At 41.0% G+C, this 22,259-nt stretch overlaps 1 protein-coding gene across 1 annotated transcript in view; it reads left to right on the forward strand.

Moving 5' to 3' along the window:
* Cdkal1 (CDKAL1 threonylcarbamoyladenosine tRNA methylthiotransferase) overlaps positions 1-22,259 on the forward strand; it is a 514,315-nt gene that overhangs the window by 84,091 nt on the left and 407,965 nt on the right. Inside the window, 1 exon segment of the mRNA XM_075969982.1 lies at positions 5,012-5,096. Coding sequence (XP_075826097.1) covers positions 5,012-5,096 — 85 coding nt within the window.

The following is a 22,259-nucleotide window of genomic DNA, read 5'->3' on the forward strand; positions in this document are numbered from 1 at the left end:
GGTTGACTAATGAGTTCCAGGGATGTACATGCTTGTCCTCTTTCTCATATTGGGATTAAGGTGTGTGCCACAATACCTGGTTTTAGTCTATGGCTTTTGGGGATGGGATTTAGGTCTGCAAAGTTGTCTGGCAAGCACTGTGCCGACTGGACTTTCTCCTAGTCCTCAGTCACACTCAGTATCATTTTGTTTATTTGGCCTTTGCAGCAACCCTCTTCACAGATCCTCCAAGTCTTTCTTACCTTGCCATTTTCTCTGGTAAGGTAATCCCCACCCCCACCTCCTCAAGTAACCAAATTGGTTATTGTTTTGACTTGCCAAGTCAACTCCGGAAGTGACTCTTAGATTAATCTTCCCTGTATTTCAGTCAGGGTTAATTCTGATCTTGGAAATGCACTATTCTTAACAGATGACTTGACTTACTGATTAGCGATAAACAACTGGGAACTGTATACATTATGACAGAAACCACATGTGTTTGGCAATTTGCAAGTGAGTGATAGCCTCTGGGTTGTTTAAGTCTTTAGCTAAATAGAAGTTTTTTTTTTGTTATATCACTTTTAGGATATATGAAGATATTTTATGTGGATATACAAACTTAAGGATCAAATTTTGTTTTGAACTTTTATGTATTAAACCATGGGCTTTGAAGGTTTTCTGTGACAGGAAAACAGCTTGTTAGACAGTTAAGGGAGGATGGGAGATGGTGGCTCAGGTATTCCGGTCCTCGCTTTCTAAAGCAGACACGACACAGAGGCACAGATACGCTGTTTGGACTCTTTAGATTCAGTGACCTCTGCGTCTTATGTGTGTGGTCAGCTTAGCTATTGGCGAGAGAACGACTGTTAGCAGTGCTTATTTCTGTACTGAGTACATGGCTGTCCTGCATTTCCACTTTAATTATGACCAGGATACACACTTATAGAATGAATTTTTGTAGTTGTTGGCGAGTTTTTCCAGCTATTATTACTTGTCACTTAAACGGAAAGTTATTTTCCTTCATTCAGTAAACAGAGTTCATGCTGACTTAGTTTCTTCATCTTACCTCTGTGAAACGTCTATGTAGTAATTTGCAAGAACAAACTCATTGCGAGAGAAGGTACTTGTCCCCAGGACCTACTGTATTTTGCTCCATGAAGGGACTCTCCACATGACCTGCACTCAGGATCTGAGGGCCCCTTCCTACTCAGAATTAGAAAGGAAGTCTGGGTCCTTTTAGCGCTCTAGGTCTCTTGTCCTTTTCTGTCTTCTCTCCCTCCTTTCTTCTCATCCTTCCACTGTCCCAACCCTAGATCTCTAAGGGAGACTGTTTTCTAATGAGCCATTTTCAGTGCTTTTCAGAAACAGACTTAGTGTACCGTTATATCGGCCGCAAACAGAATCGTAGGTGAACTGTAGCACGAAAATTAGCTTCGGACCAGCATTTTTATTTATCTCTTATTGGTCTTAAGAAGATATTGTTTTTAAGATACACCTTAAGGAACATTCTCTTAGAACACATAGTTTACTCTCAAAGTTTTTAGCAGGCTCTCTATGATTTGTATCATGTAAAGAAACTCCCGAGTCTGAGTAAGCTTAATGCGCATTCAAACTGTTTGGGCTTGACTTGTCTTCCAGAGTTCTGTGGGAAAGAAACTCTCAAAAAATGCGTTTGGGGCCAAAACAACCTATCTCTTCTCTCTTTGCGTTATTGTTTGTGAGCTTTTACTTTGTATCTGCCCAGTTGCCCTCTGTTCCTTCTGCTGGTTGCCCTCCACATTGAAGTCTATGGTTGTATGCCTCTGATGTTCCTTGCTGCTCTTCCGGTGTCTCTCACATGGAGCAACTGTCTGGGAAAAATGCCTTGTTCTACATGCTGCTGAACTGCACCATGCAGAAGCCTGCAGGGAGCAGGAAGGCGTGTCTGGGCTTCAGGCTAATAAGTCTCATTTGTTACTAACTCTCTTGTTACTTACTTCATGCCCACCCTTGATGAGAGCAGACCAAAGCCGACCTGCTCAAAATCTTAGAAATATTGGAAATGGAGAAAGGCTGTGCTTGAAGCCTCAAAACACCCTGCAGCGTTCTCAAGGCCAAGTCATGCCACTTGGTACTGTCCTTAGATACACTCGGCAATCTGTTTGGTTAGGAGGCAGAGGACTGCTAGTGAGACATACTGCTTCCTCAAGCTCACAGTTTGTGGAGTCAGTTTGTCGGGACTCTAATCCTTGCCCACCCCTTAACCAATGACTTTCTGAAAGTCGCTTTTCCTTTCCAAGCTTGAAGCTCCTTCTCTGGCAATGGGAATAAAATTGAACTCTCCTCACAAGGGCAGGATTACATGTATGTGGTATGCCTGGCCTCCTGCCCGACACAATATGTATTCAATAACGTTAATGATGATCATTATTACCAATCGGGGCTTAACTGCCGTAGACCGAAAAGCAGTTTCTAGTGTGTGTAAAGAAATAGTTTAGAAACAGTACATTTTGATTAGAACAAATATTTGTTCTTCTTTACTCATGCTTGGAGTGGGTGGTTGGTTGGTTGGTGGCCTTCATTTTCTCGGTTCAGTGACTAAAGCCCTTAGCAGGGGATCTGTATCAGGTCCTCATTTCCACGCTCCACGCTGGATCACAGAAGGGAGGTAGTTCGTAGTCTCACCTCCAGATGGAAAGGAAGTGAGTCATTCTAAGTACTATTAAGAAGGAATCAACGAAGATGAAGCAGGTTTATCAGTTCAGAGAAAAGGAAGCAGTACCTTCTTCTCTTTGATAGGCAGGGCCAGTGGCTCAGTGTTCTGGTGCCAAGCAGTCTCCAGAGCTACTACTCCTGTAAGCTCTCTTTTGACCTCTGTATGCCCTTCCACACTCCTGTACACTCACTTAATAAATGTAATAGAAGTCAAATAGGGCCAGTGAGATGGCTTACTGGGTAAGGGCACGAGTTGCTAAAGCCTGGTGACCCGGGTTTGATCCTTGGGACTTATGTAATAGCAGGAAAGAACTGGCGACTTCGACAAGCCTTTCTCTTATCTTCACACGAACACAGTGGCACAAGCTCCTCACTGCCAACGAGCAAACACAAACAAAGGCACTAGTCTTTATTTATTTATTTATTTGTTGTATCAGGGATTTGAGAGATGACTTAGTTGTTAAGAGCATGTGATTTGGGTTCCCAGTGCTTTGGAAAGCTCACAACCACCTGTGACTTCAGAAAGATGTGCTGCCCTCTTTTGGACTCTGTGGGTGTTTATATTCATGTGAATATACCCCCACACAGATGAACATGTGTATACAAAATAAAGATGAATCTTAGAAATTCAAATAGTATGGGATGATATAAATTAAGCTTTATTTTGTCTCTAAAGATTAAACTGGAAAAAAACCCCATCGCTTATGAAAGGTTTTAAAAAACCAGAAAATGAAAAGATGGATCTGGGGCTTGTGAGGTGGCTTGGTGGGGATCAAGTGTTCAGCGTTCCGCAGGCTTCATATCTAAACCATAACATCCTGTAGTTTGACTTATGCTTGATAACTCCACCACTCTTGCAGTGCTGAGTACCAGTGTCCATGCTTTACCATATGGCCCTTTGGGTGTACATAAGATCCGAACCATGGGTCTCCTATTTATTTAAACCATCTTTCTCCAAAGGCTATATAAGCTTTCTAGTTCTTCTTTCCTTGTTAATCATCAAAGTGAATTTTAATATATGTGTATGTATATGTGTGTGTTTGAATTCATATATGTGTCATGTAATAGATGTGTGATATGAGTGTCCCAAAGAACATTTCAATGTTTGGTTGCTGTTCCTACCTTGTCTTCTGAGTGTTTAATCAATGTGGATGGCAGCGAGGGAGCAACAGTCACAGGTTTTCCACATTGCTATGCTTATATTAAATAGCTTTACATTTAAAAATCTTTTCCAACTTGATAGAAAATGTAAGCATTTATTTCACTTTTCAGAAGTATTTAATAAGATCCATGTATATCTGTGTAAACGTGTAACATCAGAAATCAAAATGCAAAATCATGCATTGGCATCTATTGAAAGGGAACAGACATGCTTCTTTCCAGTCATGGAAGAGGGGAAGTGTCTTAGTTGTGACTCACAATTCTAAGGCAAAATTGGGGGGAAAAGGGAGAACAAGTTGACCGGTTTGATGCCTTAGAAACAGAAAAGTGTCATGAAAAATTGATTCCCCCCTTAAAAAAAACGTTGAGAAAAATATTGTGACCCCTGTCATAGATATATCATTATTGCCGCCATGAGTATTAAGTAGCCCAGTAGAACAAATGAAAGGCAGAAAAAGAAAAAACTTCAGAAATAAACATGGAAAATTCCACGTTATGATAAGAAGAGCTTACATGTATCTGTCACTGGGGTCCCATTTTCCCCCAGATTGTCAAGAAGGAGTCCAAAGGGGTGGCTGTCCATCTAGTGGCAAGGTTAGTGCACCACACTCACAGGTCCTGTGCCTTGGGGTGTACAGTGATGCTCCCGTTCAGGAGCCTAACAGTGCACAAGGGCATTTCAAGAATTAGTCTTTGTCTCAACAGTCCCACTTCTTTATGCTTGATACCAAAGGAAACCTGAGAAAAAGTCACAAAACTCTGTCTCTGTCTCTCTCTGTTTCTCTCTCTCTGTTTCTCTCTCTCTCTCTCTCTCTCTCTCTCTCTCTCTCTCTCTCTCTCTCTCTCTCACACACACACACACACACACACACACACACTCACTCACTCACTCACTCACTCACTCACTCACTCACTGGAGCCCTGCTTGTAATAGTGAAAGACTTTAAATGATGCAGTATATGTTCCATCCAGCTTCCCTGCATTTACAGTCTCCCCAACCTGATCTGAGCTGTGATCTCTGACGGGCAGTACTGTAACTGTCCCCTCGCCTTTGTTACTACCTGCTCTCCCCATTCCCTAGCATTCCCATGCTGCCTGGTAAGTAAGCACTTGCGTGTTTTTGATTTGATTAAATGTAGTATTTATTTTTTCTTTTTTGTGTTGTTTCCTTTACTAGAAAATGCGTCAGATGCAGATTTGTGGCTCCTGAACAGCTGTACTGTGAAAAACCCGGCTGAAGACCACTTCCGAAACTCAATCAAGTAAGGAGGAGGTCCCCATGCTTTTCTTTTCAGATAACCAAGGGAGGAACTAGTATCAGCCAGTATTAACTCAGTAGCCTTTACTTTTAGCAAGCATATAGTTATTTGTGTGCACGTGCCACAGTGTGCACACGGAGGCCCGAGGACAGTCGCTGGAGTCAGTTCTTCCTACTTTGAGAGTCCTTGGGGTTGAGTTTAGGTTGTCAGTCTTGGTGGCAAGTGCCTTACTCCGCTGAGTCCTCTCACTATCTCCAGATAAGCTTTTTGAAAGATTTCTTATATTACTCTGATTTCTCTTCAGCTCATATAAATCTTTTACCTTTTACTGAATGATTCCTCATATTATTAAATATTTGAGTATATAACAAAAAGTTTGAGTTAGACTTTAAATAGTTTTTAAATAAAAACACTTTATTCTAATTAACTCACAAATAAAAACATCCCAGCTGGATTAAGGAAGCCACTGAAACGTTATCCAGTGGGACTTTTAAGCTGCTATTTTTTTTGGGGGGGGGTTTATCTGATGAACAGTGTTTTACTAAGGAGTTTCATAATGCATTTTGAACATTTGTGAAGTTAATTTGTCTGGCCTGTGTGTTCTTCTCAGAGGATGCAGGCATTTCTGGTGAAATTGCTTGCCATAATCATCTTTGCCTCCCGTTAGCCATGCTCTCAGTGGTGCGGCGTGTGCCGGTAGCTCCATAGGATACTGGTGCATGAGTCCTTGCTGTTTAGGTTGTTTCCTCACTGTGTCCTTAGAAAGCTTATTGTTTAAATTATTTCCTCCTAGGCTTTCAGCCTCTCTGACTCCGTTGGCTCATTTCTGTTGCTGTTTAACACACTCAGCTCTAATCAGTTCCAGATGTGTTACCTAGTTTCCATTGCCTTGCCAGCCAGGCCTTTTCTTAGCTTCGCTTCTATTATCTATTTATTAAATATTTATTTTAAATCTATATGTATGCACTTGTGTGTGCTGTGTATGCCAGGTATGTGCAGGTGAGAGGCCAAGGTGACAGTTTAACTCAAAAGGAGCAAAAATTTTTGTGTCACAGCAGAGGTAGCAAGGCTGGATGGAGCAGAGATAGATGGAGGGCTACCTCCAGGAGTAGAGCAGATCTAAACCATAGCAGAGGATGCTGCTGTTCGTTTCCAGAAACTTCTCTCTCTCTCTCTGACTGAGAAATCTGTCATATTCACATTGTCTATAGGACAGTTAAAATTTATACAAAACAGTTTAGCACTACTGAGGCCCACGCTTGCAGTCTGGAGAAGATGGCTGTGATACAGATTAGTCTATCTTCAGATATAGCTTAGCGGTAGAGCATGTGAGTGGAGTCCTGAGTTCACCCCACAGCGTCACCAGAACAACACACAGGGCAGATCCTCCCCTCCCCCCAAAAAAAACATAAGGAAAGATTGAAAGGAAAAGAGGAAAGAAAACCCCCGTGCAATTTTCCCAGTGGTTTTGCTATCGACTCTGTAAGCAGTGCAGTTCTGTGGTGAACGAGCCTCAATGTCAGTGTGACATGTGGTGAAGCTGCACTAATCCCAGAAGGAAACGTGTCCTTAGAGCTCTGCAGAGCTAGGAGCAGCAAGCAGAGCTCCCTTAGTGGACTATTCTTCTTGATTGAAAGAAAAATGAAAAATAGAGTTCTATATGATTATTTGTTATGTCTCTAGAGGCTTTTGATCCTTCTAAAGTAACACTTCAACTAATGTTTGATTTGTTTCCAGAGTAAATATAAAATCAGGTAACATATCAAAAACAATTTACATTGAGAACCTATCAGGTACAAGTGACATGTATGTACATGAAGACTTTTGTCGAGCGTTTCACTTTATGTTCATGCCTTCCTACTTATTGCCGTCTCCTAACAAGAAATGATAAATGTGTCCAATTTGTGACCCTTATATATTCATACATTATTACATGCATATAATAAATATGTAATTACTATGGTACACATTTATCTGCCCTCATCCTGTGGATCCATCTCTTGTATGTATTTTGTGTTTATGCTTTTCAATAGAATGAGATACTTGTCCATCCTGTGGTGGCCAGTCCTTTTTATTAGACATCAAAGTCTTTTTTCTTCCTTGGATCACTTATCCATAGCAATTGCTTTGCTTTATCAGTACTTATAAATAAATCCCCTCTGGCGTAGGTATAGAACCCGCTCTACCACTGAGCTCCACCGCAGGGCTTGGAGCTTGCCGTGCACGTGCTCTACACAAAGCTCTGTCCTGGCTTGTCACTCGTTCTTACTTGTCATGTCTCTGAGCGTCTGCTTTTGTTCCTTTCCAGTGTATTCTTGGTTTCTAGTCACTGTTTGCCTTTAATTATCTATTGTCCATCACTTCATTTTGCCTCTTGAACCATGAGTTAGAACCATCCTCCTCATTATAAAAGGATAACAGGAACAAAGGTGAGCTACAGGGGTTTGTGTTTTTCATGTGATTGATACAAGTCTTATTTATGATCCAGCAGCTGTGTGTGTAACGACAGCGGCGCTCTCGCTCTTTTTTTTAATGTTCCTGAGGTTTTATGGTAGATCATTGATCAGATTGATGAAGTCATAGCAGCTTTATGTAACAAAAATAGAAGTGAATCTGACTTTCTGGACTGGCCTTGAACTTTGAACTCTTATTATTGGCTGTTCTAGTTCAAATAAAAACTGCTAGGGGGCCTGTGTTTCATGATGCTGCCTGGTGGATCATTCTGTTTCTTCTTAAGCATCTCAATACCCAGTTACTGTTTGATTCATTATTCCACTGTGGTTTAAACAATATGATCTTTAACTTGAGAAACCCTTGAGTAAATGAAAAAGATCAAAAGTTTGAAAAAAAATGGTCTTAATGAGAGTATCAAATGAGAAAAGCCTCTGGCTTCTGCTCTTTCAGAAGTGTGGGGTCTTTCTCGTGCCACCTAAAGGAGGTCACGTAGAGGCTGGTAAAAATAAACACAGCGTGTGTGTTCCATGTAAAGACAGGAAGAGCAGCCAGCATGCTTTGATCATGGACTGATGACCTCTGTTTGACCTTGTACATTATTACCCAAAATGGGCACTGTGGTCACTCGATAAAGCAGACAGACAAGAGTCATTCCATTTTGAACCACCCTTGCTCAGAGTAACATATGACAATGCTGACAGGATTGGTTAGATAGCCAAAGAAAATGACTTGCATGAATAGTTAAAGTAGATATATATATATAGAGAGATGGACACTGCAGGAAAGGTGGGCCTGAAGTACTGGCTACCTGCTTTGTGTGATGTCTTTTCTCTACAGGGAATCCCTTGTTTTGCTGAGCAGAGTAACAAATGGCTTTACTCTCAACCCTACCTTGGAAATATTGTTTGTTTTACGTGGATTTATCTCTGAGTTCTTTGTACATTGACAGAGGAACAAGAGTACTATTTCAGCCAGAATACATGAAGTAAATTGATTTGAAGAATAAGCTGAGCTGCTAGGAATAGACAAGGGCTTGTCCTCTCAATTATTAATCACCCTGGTTAAAAGAAAGTGAAGATCTCAACCGAGATTATGTTGTTAATTAGCTTCACTAATATTTTTAACTATAATTGCTTTGGTTAATTTTAATTTTCATTTAATTTAAATGAAAAAAATTGATAGAAAATAAAAGCACACTGGGCCTCATTTGACTTTTTGTAAGAAACTGGTTAGCTAATTCACATTGTTTTCAGACACGCGCACACACACACACACACGCACGCACACGCACACACACGCACACACACACACGAGGAGGAAGGAAGGGGGAGAATGTTTGTGTGAGAATGTGGGCATGTGCAGACTGCTGGTGGAGGTCAGAGGACAGCCTTCAACTGCCTGTCCTTGTCTTGCCACATTGTTGGGGACAGGGTGTCCTTACCTATGCTTAAGCTAGGTTGGCCTCTGTAACTTTCTTGCCCCTAGCTCTCATTTCCTATAGTTGCAGCAGGGATACAGGTGCTTGCACTTCTACATGGCTTCTAGGGACCCGACCCTAGGTCACTAGGCCTGAGCATAAACATTTTTACTCACTGAGCCCTCTCCCCAGCCCGCATTTGGGTTTCACTCACCTGCTTGAGTGGCTTGACCTGATCTCAGTTTTATGTTGTCTGAAGGGTCAGGAGCAGGTGGGACACATCCCTGTGCAATCTTGTTGCTTCACCCTTTGTTGCACACCAGTTTTTTTGTGATGAAGTCAGTTGGGGTGTTGGCCTGTGTGGCTTTACACATTGTCTATTAAGGCAATGCCTTCTCTACTGCTCTGCTCACTGTGGGTCACTCTCCCATTCTCCACCCATTTCCATCATTTGGGGACTGCAGCAGACTGGCTCCTTCTCTGTCTTTTTCAGACCCTACCTTTCCTTCCGCGGTCTGGACTAGTGTGCTTCTTGAACACTTCCATGTCGGTGACCACAGTTACCTGAGTTCACCATACCAGGGTCTCCAGTGGTCCACCATGCTCAAGCCTTTAATCTGTCTGCCTCAGCTTCATGGAACATTGGGTACTCTTTATATATGCTGCTGTTGCTACTACTATTTACTAGTTCTGTTTGGTGACAATTTACTAGTTTGTTTGGTGACTATTTACTAGTTCTGTTTTGGGGACCAAGGTTACTATGGGTTCCATTTCAAAGGCACGGTGTATTTTTCAAAATAGGTGAAGAACATACTAATTTTCAAATGTTGCATTGAGGACTCTCTTTTAAGAACTGATGGCTTTCCTATAGGCGAGGGAGGGACCTCCCTCTCTTCTCCTGAAGAGGTGACAGCCAGTGTTTTTATTTTAAATTTATTTATTTATTAAGGATTTCTGCCTCCTCCCTGCCACCGCCTCCCATTTCCCTCCCCCTCCCCCGATCAAGTCACCCTCCCTCATCTGCTCGAAGAGCAATCAGGGTTCCCTGACCTGTGGGAAGCCCAAGGACCGCCCACCTCTATCCAGGTCTCCTAAGGTGAGCATCCAAACTGCCTAGGCTCCCCCAAAGCCAGTACATGCAGTAGGATCTAAAACCCACTGCGATTGTTCTTGAGTTCCCATTCTTCCTCATTGTCCGCTATGTTCAGCTAGTCCAAATTTATCCCATGCTTTTTCAGACCCAGGCCAGCTGCCAGTTTTTGCCATGGTTATTCTTTGGTTTCTTTCCTGAGGGACAGCATTGAGAACACCTGTGCCCTGGAGTCACCTGGCCATGCTGGTAGCTCTGGGCTGTGGATGTCACTACCTTCTTTTCTACCAAACTAAACCAGCCAAGAGCATCAGTATTGTACTCCTGGGTCGTGTTCAGTCAGAGAGAAGAAAATGTGCTGTTTTGTCTTGAGCTTGAGGCACACTGATTATTTGTTTAATTTGCCTGAATTCTCTTTTCACTTTTGGGAAGGAGCAGAGTCCTTCCTTCTGCTGTCACTCCTCAGCAGCTCACTGTTAACATCTTAGTCGAGTGGATTGTCATTTACAAGTTGTTTGTTTTTTGTTTTTGTTTGGAAATGGTTGCTCTGTGTGGTCCTGGTTGCCCTGGAACTTAATCTTTAAGTCCCAGCTGGCCTAAAACTCAGAGATCCTCTTGCCTCTGCTTCCCAAGTGCTGGTATTAAAGGCATGGGCCACCACCACCAAGCCCGTTGTAGAACTATTAATATTACAGTATTATCTTACATTTGAGCATCCAATTGTTTATAGTTTCTGTGAATGACCAAAAGCCACCAGAGCTCACCAGACTGAGAGCAGAAGACGCGTGAGGAAGTGACAGTGTTGGGAAAGTTAAGTTTGTGTATTAGGGTCTAGGGTGCCGAGACACAGCTGTGTAAGGAAAGAGAGACTGCTGTTCTGATTTCTGAGGTGCCCAGGTCTGTTGCAGATCTGCTGCTAACTAGTTACTGAGGAGGTTTTCACTGAGTTGAATCCAAAGTTGATCTGATGCAGTGCAGGTTTCTCTGGTGAGCTGTTGATGGGTTAGCTGTGGTTCCATCTGCCATGTGTGAGTTTGTTTGTTGGCGGTTATTTATGTGTCAGTTTGTGTGGTCTACTCTCTGTTGTTGTGGGCCTTCCTGGCCTTCCCACCACCTTCAGCTGCTTTGGAATTGAGGGTACTATTGGAGGAATGAGCTTTCTATGAACATTAAATGAACCTTAATTTTCTTTTTTCTCTTGAAAGTGAGGACTAAGAGTTATGGGTGTGTAGGACAGCCCTTACATTGCTTGTCCTGTAAGCATGGAACATAGAGATGCATAGAGGGGCAGAAGAGAGTCATCTTATTATGTAGTCCAGTGAGAAATTTGATTGAAAAGAACCTAGGAAATGTATTTGAATTCATGGTTGACTTTTTAAAGGAATAGAAACAAAGGGAACTCATGGTTAGATTAGTCATTGAACTTGCAAATAAGGAACAGAAAAGCACTTGAGAGGGAGCAAATCACTTTAAAATGCAAAGCTGGGTTGTGGAGTTATCTCAAGTCTTTTGGAGAATAGTACTTTGCATATTTCATGATTACTGTCGCATCAACAGTTGCTTTGTTTCTGCCATTCTGTGCAAGAGAGTGAGTGAAAGAGGTCAGTGTATTCTGAATGGTAACAGCTGGCCGATAGTGCTGAATTCTTCCATAATTAAATATATGTGTTGGCCGTTGTCCTAACAGCTCTGTAGGTGGAGGCTCTGGAAGGCATGCAGAGACTTGCTGTAGCAGGATCAGAGAGGAACTTACCGTGCTCTAAGCCTGTCCTCTTAGCTGAGAGTGATTTTCTATTGTTTTTGTTTGAATGATATTTTCCTTGATCTTGTGTGTTTGTAAACAGCCCCTTTTCTCCCTATTGTGTTCTGTGAGTATGACAAACGTAATTTTTCTTAATTTTTCCACAGAGTTGTTGAATAACTGATAATAAACAAAAGAAAAGAAAAACCCTTTTCCACTTAGCTCATGCTACCCAAATATGAAATATTTATAGTTTTGGGTGTTCTCTGGGCCACACGAATGAGTTGCTTAGACTGGAGAGTGCAGTGAGGTACAGTCTTCTGTGATTTAGGGAGACCGGCTAGGGTGCTAGCGGAAGGAAGATACAATCTTCAGGCAGTATGCAGCCCAGCTTTTGGCTAGAGAGTGCTTTATGAGTTTAAGGTACTAACTATGATGTGAGTCTTCCACAGGGTTTTTTCCCCTTTGTAACTTTATGTGGAGGCCCTGATGTAGCTTTGGAGACAAGATGGAGCTTGATGAATAAATATTGGAAGGTGGATGTAAGCACAGTCCAGCACAGATTGTGTGTCACCCCTTATGAGTATCTCTGTACTGGAACATTCTTCTTGCCTGAATTCCCCTCAGTCTCCCGGGGCAGCCACCGTCAGGGTTGCAGGCAGTAGATGATGGTGATCCTTGAGCAAATGAGTGCACCGCCTTGTCTGTTTGCTTCTCTGGACGCTTATCTTCCTGACCCTCCACCCTCTGCCTCTGTCGGACTAATATCTTCCTCGGTGGATTTTCAAAGACCCTTTCTGTATCTCTTTCTTATTAGATTGTATTACTTTGCACTTAGCTTTAGAAAATGTCATAGAAAACCTAATAAATAGAGGCTTAAATAAGATAGGGGATTTATTTTTCTGATCTAATGCCAGTTTCACAGTTACCATGTTGTTAGTTTGGTTTCACAATTGAGGGGTAGGAGGGACTGAAGAGTTTACATTACTAGTGGCCCTTTTCTGATGGTGTCAAACAGTTGTGACTTCCCAGCCACCACATGTGTCTCCCCAAAAGTAGGAAGAAGAGTATGCCAACTGAGACTGCCTTTTTCTTTTTCAAAGGTACTTTCTAGAAACTTCTACTCAAAACCAGAGTTTGCCTCTCTTGTCTGTGCCTTTATCAGAGAACTACCTGCATGTGAAAGAGGCCAGAAAACACAGTGGATTTCCCTTTCTTCTGGGTGTAGTCCACTGTTGTCAACAGAATTAGGGCTGTGCAAGAACAGAACTAGAGATTGTTCACTGGGGGTTGGCTTGATGACCCTACCACAGGGAGTAAACTCAGGAGTAAGGCACACATTTTCTTTATCTTTCTATCATTTGCCAGGGCCGCTATTTTAGAGGAGGTTTTAAAAATATTTGCAAGCAGACCTTTCTGTTCTTATCTGTATTCAGACTGTTTAAGAAATAACACAGTTGACTGGCATTTGAGAACTTTCCCTCATTCTGTTTATCCAATAGCAAAACACACAGGAGACGTTCATGGCTTTGATGTTGCAGAATGTATTAAAGAAAATTGGGACTTGTACATATTTTCTACTCTTAAAACCTACATGGCCATATCTGAAAAGGATTCTGTAAGGAAGGTGTGTATGTAATCTCTGAGACTGAACTCTGTCATACAATCTTTGTAACCAGGGCTTAGACACTAGAAAATTCAAAAGAATTTGGATGGCAAACAGGAATAGAATTTATATTGTAGAGGAAACTGGTTATGTGGGGATTAAATTCAGTTTATAATTAAATACTAGAAAACAGTATTTTATATAATTCTAAAAATAAGTTATAGCTGAGAACAATAGTTCCTTTTATAAGATAAAAATGTAAGGTTAGATTTAAGAGTGGAGATTTAGAAAAAAATTTTTTTAATCTTCCCCAGGGTGTGGCTTGCTGTAGTTTGCTGTCCTTGAATCCTGTCTGAGGGAAGCTAGGAGACTTCAATTCTGATCTCACGTTTACCTTCACAGTTTGCCTTCAGTGTCTCTAATGGGCGGGGTGGACTCAGGGGCTCTGATTTCCTTGGTCCAGCATACTTTCTCAGTGTCACTAGAGGAAGAAAGATAATGATGACATCACACAGAAATTGTTTTGGGAAAAATACAAATGAAAGTGATGTCAAAGACCTTTTTAACTGTATGGTTTAGAAGTCAGCAGTGCATTGTTTGTGCCAACTAGCCAATGTGTACTCAGGCTTATACATTTTTTTTTTGTTTTCTACAAGAGGAATCAGGTAAAATTGAAAGGCTTAATTTGGTGCCTTCTTGAAGTGCCTGCCAGTATTTTAGAGTAGTTAAGGAAAAGGCATGCTTTTCTTTAAACGAGAGTATGATTTGGATCAATGTACAGTGTATGGGTCATTCATAGTTGAAACTAACTTACTCTTGTAATATTCAATTTTACCTCTTTAATAACTGTAGTGATAGGAGTGGTGGGGCTGCATCCCTGGCACCCCGGCTGCCTGGCTAGCTTATGCCCCGAAATAACAACACACAAACTGTATTCATTTAAACACTGCTTGGCCCATTTCTATCTAGCCTCTTTTAGGCTAATTCTCACATATTAATTTAGCCCATTTCTAGTAATCTGTATAGCCCATGAGGTGGCTTACCAGGGAGATTCTAGCCTATGTCCATCCTGGGTCGGAGCTTCATCGCGTGTGTCTGCCTGGGAGCGGGGAGCATGGCGTCTCTCTGAGGCGTCTGCCCCCGAGAGGAGAGCTGTCGAGTCTGAGCTCACTTCCTCTTCCTCCCAGCATTCTGTTCTGTTTACTCCTCCCACCTGTGTTTTAACCATGAGGCCAAGCAGTTTCTTTATTACTTAACCAATGACCTTCCTCCATCAAATAACATAGAAAATTGTATTATCAGAATAAATTTTAAAAATAGCAATTATCAAATCCTGAGAATAAAACTGGTGCATAGCGCATTGACAGTTCTGAGAAACTTTGCAATTTTTTCATTCTTCCGGGCAGCAAACATTTTATTTGTGTCATCATTTCAGATTGTCAAATAAAGAAGATTTTGAAACATGCCACCTTGTTGATCAGCTGGAGTAGTGTAGATTCTAATCAGGACTTTTGGAATCCAGGGTGATTGAGGGTAGTGATACCCTGAGATGTTTCTGAATCCCTCCACTGTCCCACTACTTAAGTGACTAAGGCAGTCAGGGATTAAAATAAGTTACTAATTAAGTGAGATTCTTTTTAAGTTCATTAGACATTTAGAAAAGCAGGGCCAGTCTCTTTGACTGTGGGGAAGAAGTGTTTGTGCTGTCACGTTGCTGATGGGGGTTTGAACTCCCATCGTTTCCTGGGAAAGTCGTGACTTATTGATAAGTAGTATAAAATGAAAACCACACGTGCCCCTTCATCTAGCAATCTATTGTTTTATGACCTTTCCTACAGATATTAAAAACACCTGCCTGCAAGGATTGGAACATATTGTCACTTGTTGCATCATTGTTTGTAATACACAAAGGGTTGTAACACACCTTCCTGGGAGTGTTTTAGGTGCTTTCCTCTCTGGCCACAGCCTAATGCATTTACCAGCAGCTGATTCAGAATCTGTTTCCAGCAATCTGTCCAGTTGAGAAGCACCCAAGTCACTACTGTACTTCAAAGTACCTTCTCTCTCACTTACTGGTGACTGTGTTGACATTACCCTTTCCTGAACCCTTTCACATACACAGGAATATGATGTTTCTGATATGTCTGAAGTCTATGTGCTGCTGTTTAGAGATTTAACTAGCTCTCCCTGTCAATTAAGATAGAATCTTCTAGACTTTTCTTATCACTCCTATGAAATATCATTTGGCTCATCTTTCTATTTTCGGTCCAGTCAGAAGAAACACATTCCAGATACTAACCTTAAGATAGCAGGTCTGGAGCTTTTATCTGAAATAAATGTTTATGTTCCCTGGCCTCCATGTTAAATATGTATGGAATGTCTCTCCCATTTGACAGTGAATATTCTGTGCATTTGACTTCAATTTTCCCTGTTCCTGTCTACAAACTATAATTGTTCCAAACCAAATTCTTTCTCCAAATTAAATGATACTTTTATCACAGCTAGCCAGCTAATTTTATGTGATATGCTAGAGAGAATTGATATTAACTTCATGAGAAGCTGTTGGATTTTTGTGTATTGAAGGCTTTGTCAATTAAGCACTAAAAAGACAGTCTCAGGTCTTGAGAAGTAGTCGATTTATAAGAATATGGGAGACTAGAGAGATGGCTCAGCAGTTAAGAGCAATGGCTGTTCTTCCAGAGGACCTGAATTTACAGCAACCACATGGTGGCTGACAATCATCTGTAAGTCAAGCAGGTGATCCATGCCTCTGTAGACACCAGACATGCATGTGGTGCACAGACAAACATACCGACAAAACACCTATACACATTAAATAAAGAAATAAAATTAAAATAAAAACTAATATTTAAAAATAATAGAAACACAACTTGATAATTGTTTATTTTATTTAAAATATTTTAATTATACATACTAGTCTCAATTCCTCCCTTCTTTCCCTTCTCCTGCTCCCCCCCACCCCCCATCCTCTCCCCTCATCCACACTTCAGAGGAGGTAAGGCCTCTCTTGAGGAGATGAAAAAGTCTGGTATACCAAGTTGAAACAGGACCAATACCCTCCCCTCTGTATCAAGACTGAACAAGGTATCCCACCATAGGGAATGGGCTCCAAAAAAGCCAACAACCCAATAATTGTAATAGAGTTAGGTAAGCATGGTAATCCCATCTCATGGATACTTGCTTGTGATTGGGTATTCTTTCTTTAAACTCTTAGGCCCTTTTCAAGTCTGAACTCATGTTGACTCTGCATAATTTAATTTACACAGCTGTGTCTGTCAGCAATAAGGAAAATTAATCATCTCAAAGCATGAGCGGCGTCAAGGATGGGCAGTTCCACTTTTGATTAATTTAGTGGTTCAAAGATACTGTCAAGCATCCTGGGTACTGGGTTCTGTTCACCCTCCTACCTTTATTTTTCTGTCATGTCATGTTCTGCATACCAGCGTGGTCTTCACTCAGGTTTCCTTTGTTTGTATAGTGGTCGTGTCACTTTTGGATACCATGTGGACAGGGAGTGGTTCTTCTTTTCTATGTGTCCTCTTCTTTTTTTATAAAAGTTTAATTTTGTATAAGTTTAGACAAAGTGAAATGTTAAAAGAATAATATACTAATTTGCATATATTCCTTAATCAGATTCCTCAAGAGCTAATATTTGTGACACTTATTTTTCTTTTTGGTTATGGTTAATGTATTTTTATAGTTTAAAAACAGCAACAACCAAGTTTTATAGTGGATGCTTACAGTCTGATGGTGACCATCCTCTGCCCCTTACCGCAGCCTGCACCAGCAAGCCTCCTGCTGTTTCCATGCCTTTCCCTGTCCTCTCTCTTTTTTCCTTCTATCTTCTTTTTCATTTTTGTTTTCTGTTCCCTTTCTACATCCAACTGTGCATTCTGTAATAACTTAATATGTGTAGGAAGTGGTCTCAATTTTTAAATTATCTGTTTATAAAATACTTCTTCTTGCTGCTGTTTGTGGAGTCATAGTGTTCAGTTTTGTGTGTATGATATTTTTATGTAACTGACTATATTGATGGATGGTTCATTCTATATTGTTTATCTTATCACTGTGTTGAATTAACTTTACAGAAGATGGATAGATTTACCCACTATTTTTGATAGATATTGTTGGAAGCCTCTATGACTGAACCAGTCTTGTATCTGTATCCACATAAAATTAGCACCAGCGGGTCAATGTTAATGCACTCTACCTGCATGAATTATACCAGAGGCTACATCCAGTGGCATCTGCAGGTCTTTAAGCTGTACATAGGGAAACAAATCCTAGGGAGCAATTCTGTACGTGACTGGGAGTAAGTAGAGTGGTAAGGGTCTTCTTTTGCAAATGTATGTCTTTTTAGCTTCTTACACATTTGTGTCTTTGCTCCTCAGGTGATGAGGTTGTCTAGCTACATTCAAAGCATGTTTTTTATTTTCCTGCTGCAATTGGTGTGGCTTCTTTTTAATAGTATAAAGCTCTGCACCTTCTCTGGTTACCACTTTAAACATGAGTTCTTTCACTCTGAATTCTATAAGTGCTTATGTCTTCCTGCACTTGTTTTTTGTTGTTTTTGTTTTGTTTTGTTTCCCCCTCAGTTCTTACTCTAAATCTTACCAAAGCTGCAGCATCACCCAGGCGCCCATGCTGCTGCCCAAATGCTTTGTTGCCGTAACTTTTTTCAGTCAAGTGAACTAGTCCATCACCTGAAAGCCAGCCAGTTTCCCACAGAGCGTCGGTGCATGGATAAAAAGAATACAAATTCTTTGTCATGGCATAACATGAGTGGCTTCTAGTTCAGTGTGTGCGCCTTTACTTCAAGTGAAACCTTGTGCATGGAACTGTTGCTGTTCACTTTCCTGTCAGCATTTGGTTTTCTGAGGCCATCAGAATTGACACTGTTATCCACTCCATGCATAGCATTCTTGTTCTCCATCTTGCTTCTCCAAACTTTCCCAAATTCTCACAAACCATTTCCAAAACTTAAGAGTCATGTGGCCAGTGTTAGTCCCAACATTGAACTTCCTTGTAAAGTCACGTGGCAGACACAGCTTAAAGTTCCAGAGCCCTCTAAGCATGCCTGCTTGGCTTCAGATACATATTTAAAGTTGTGAACATTATAGTTTTGGGAGCCTTGGTGAGGGCTCTTTTCACCCCACTGTGGGAGGAAGCCGAGACAGAGAACAGGGGCCAAGGACAAGAAACCCCAAGGGACCTGCCTCAGAAACCTGTTTCTTCCATCTAGGTTGTCCTTCCTAAATGGTCTAGAACCCCTCTAATAATGCCACCAGTGAGGGCCTGCTCACATGTGGGCTATTATGGAGTATATTTTATTTTCAAGTCACACAGGTTTCTGTCCTAATAACTGGCTACTATAGATGCTATTTATCACAATATTTTCTGGGCGGTGGTGGCGTACACCTTTAATCTCAGCACTCGGGAGGCACAGGCAAGTGGACCTCTGTGAGTTCGAGACCAGCTTGGTCTACAAGAGCTAGTTCCAGGACAGGCTCCAAAGCTACAGGGAAACCCTGTCTCAAAAACAAACCAACAACCCCCCCAAAACCACTTACATCCCTTTCATTGCTTATTAGGAGGATATCTCTCTATTCTTGTTTTACATTACTTTTGATTTTGTTTTTGGCATCTCTGATGCTAATTAAATATATTCACCTTTGTTCATTACTTTATCTTTTCTTCCCAGAGAGTCTGAACATTTTTTATTTTTGAAACTTTTTAGTAGGGGTTTGTCTTGGAATTGATTGTTCCAGTTAAATTCGCTCATCTTTTCAACCTGTGAACTCTTTTTTTTTTGTTGTCAATTCTGTTATGTAATTACATAATAATAATTTTATAGTTTTATGACAGGTTCCTTTCATTTTTGCTTCTTTTTAAATTTTTTTCTACTAGGATTCAAATTTTAAGAATGCTTTCCTACCTTCTTGTTTTGTCTTTGCCTTTTGTGTCTTCCTTCATCTAATTATTTTGAGTATCTTCGTGCCTTTGTTTAATACTCATTATGAAATGTTCATTGGTAATTAGTGGAATTTGTGATAAATGGCTTTATTTTTGGATGTGTCTGCTCAGGAAGATGTTTTAAAGGCATATGTCCAAATCTAGATTACAAGTGAGTTCTGGGAACATAGTTGTCAGTGAAAGAAACACATCCTAGGCCGAGAGGAAAACCCTTCAAGTGAAGTTTGTGTTCTCTGTTCATTGCCCTCCCTGGGACCTCCAGTCTGGTACCAGCCCTCTTCATGTGAGACCTCGATTGTTCCTAGGAGTTGTTGTCTTTGGAATTGGCTGACAAAGGAGTCATTATAATTGGTGGCAGTAGACAGAATTAATTAAACAGATCATTTAGTAATTTGAGATTGTGGGTACAGGGTGGGCATAAGCAGTCCTGTTACCTGTAGCTAGAGCTGACCTATGCTTCAGACTGTCTTGTGGGCCGGTCCTTTTGTCTGTTCCTTCAGGTACCAATCATCTCATGACAGTAGTTAGGGCCGGAGGCACACATGGTCCCTGCTTCAACTGTGAATGAATCTTTTTAAGGCTGGATGGCTTTAGAGAAAGACTCCTGTATGAAACATCGTGTAATGCTCTGAGGTTTTGAACCATATTGGAAGAACACATACGAGATTACAGTTATATTATCAACGGTGTTGAGTCTTAAAAGCTTTCAGTTCTCTTAGTGAACCCCAAGTGCTGTTAGACTTTGCAGGTGTGGTAGTACATTTGAGCTGACTTTGCTTGTGAGTGTGCACCAGGCTAAGAAAAACCAGGACCAATTTCTTACTAAGAATACACTACTGTTTGACTCTCATATTCACTAGCTCAAATCACGACTATTTCACTATGGGTTCTTTTTAAGGTTAGCTAACAGGAGGATGGGCTGTCACTTGCCTGGAATTGTTCTTTCTGTAAGGAAGGTTTTATTAATATGGGTGGGTAAGTTGTCTCCCTCTGCCTTTCTTTTGAAAGTACTCTGTTCTGGTTAAAAGGAAATCTTTGCTTTCTGAACATCGCTTTATATGCACAGCTGGCACCAACAGGGCATTTTTGGATCAAATTGTGGAGCTTTAAGAACATGAAAAAAAATACAGCTAACAATGCTCATTCTGTTCAGCAAGGAGAGGCTGTTTGTAACAGAGCAAAATTAAACCTGTGTTTCTTGTTTGCTTGCTGCAGAGAGGCATCTTGTTTGATCCATCAAAGTTTCCTGACATCAGGATGTAATTTTAAGAAGACAAAATAACAATTCTGACACCAAAATACCAAAGCATAGAAGACCTTAAGTGTACAATTGATATTTTGTTAACAATTGAAAGTGGGTTTGGGAGGATGAATGGTTTTGATTTGTTTCAACATGTTAGAGACTTACAGTTAAAGCTTCTTCCCTCTTGGTTGGCTTTTGCCTCTGTTGTTTTCCCGGGTTTGAATGTATTTGTGGTTCTTTTACAAGACGGTCCATGAAGATTAAGAACCTTGTTAACTTATTACAAGAACTCCTGGGTGTAGTGTAGACTGTGAAATGTTTCTGAGTAGCACTAGCCCTAAGCATGCTCCACTTTTGGGAAGCCCACTCACTTCCTTTTGGTTACTCCTTAGTTGGGCACTCCCATCTGCCTTGTTTCTAGGCCAGTTCAAATGAGAGTCTCTCTCTCTCTCTCTCTCTCTCTCTCTCTCTCTCTCTCTCTCTCTCTCTCTCTCTCTCTCTCAACTGTGCTTTGCCAATGAACTATTTGTTGTTTTATGCCAGGCATTGTGTTGGAGGCCTTGGATAAAATGTGAGTAAGGCAGAGTCTTGCCCAATATTTGGTAGGAAAGATAGTGTGCCAGTTCGGCCTTCTGTGCCTTGTTTTTTTTTTGCTACTAGACCTGGGCTCTGGAACAGTTGTCTTATATTTAGCAGGTGGCATGGTAGCTTTGTTCTGAGGGTGTGACAGGGACAATGAAGTCATAGTCTCAGCAAAGCCATCTGGTTTTACTGTCTCTCCATTCACCTATTGCCAGGCATCTTGATTGCAAGGTTTAGCCTTTGTGAGAAAAGGAGCTAAAAACTAATATGCAAATGTTTATAAGAGATACACGTTTTTATGTCTTGGGAAGACACTGAAAAGGCTGATTGCCAGTTTTGCAGAAAGCAAATCTAGTTCCCCAGTCAAGCTGTCCTGAATGATTGCAGCAAATTGTGGTGTATAGGCAACACTTGCTTTTTTAGGTTTTTGTCCATTGCAAGAGGCATGTGGTTTTTATATCTTTTTGTCTTATAGTGCATGATGAGGAACATCTTTTTATCTTCCCTTTTCTCTATCATTCCTTTCCAGCCCCCCCTCGGCAGGGTCTTTCTTGTGGTTCAGTCTGGCTTAGAAATCACTTTGTGGCCCAGGTTGGCCTCAAACACATTATCTTCCTGTCTCTACTTCCCAAGAGCTGTACCATCATGCCTGACTTATGGGATGGTGCTTTTGAAAAATTATTTTAAATTTTACGCATATGTGTTTCTGTGTGGGTATATGTGTGTGAGTGCAGGTGTCTGTGGAGGCCAGCGGTATCAGATCCTCTTGGAACCAGAGTTGCAAGTGGTTGTGAGCCAGCTGAGAAAGTATTGGGAACTGCGCTCAGGTCCTCTACAAGAGCAGTGAGTACTATTAACTGCTGAATCCAGCCCAGCCTCTAGGTTTTTGCTTTTTGTTCTTTTGCCAAGTATTAATTGATTGCATTGAATTTTCTGGCCTTTTTATTTTGCTCACTGACATCTATTCTTTTGAGAATAGCACACTCTCTATTAGACCTTTTTTTTTCTTTCTCTCTCATGTTTATATTTTAAATATTTT

Source organism: Microtus pennsylvanicus, chromosome 4, assembly GCF_037038515.1.
Source record: "Microtus pennsylvanicus isolate mMicPen1 chromosome 4, mMicPen1.hap1, whole genome shotgun sequence".
In the NCBI taxonomy this organism is placed as follows: domain Eukaryota; kingdom Metazoa; phylum Chordata; class Mammalia; order Rodentia; family Cricetidae; genus Microtus; species Microtus pennsylvanicus.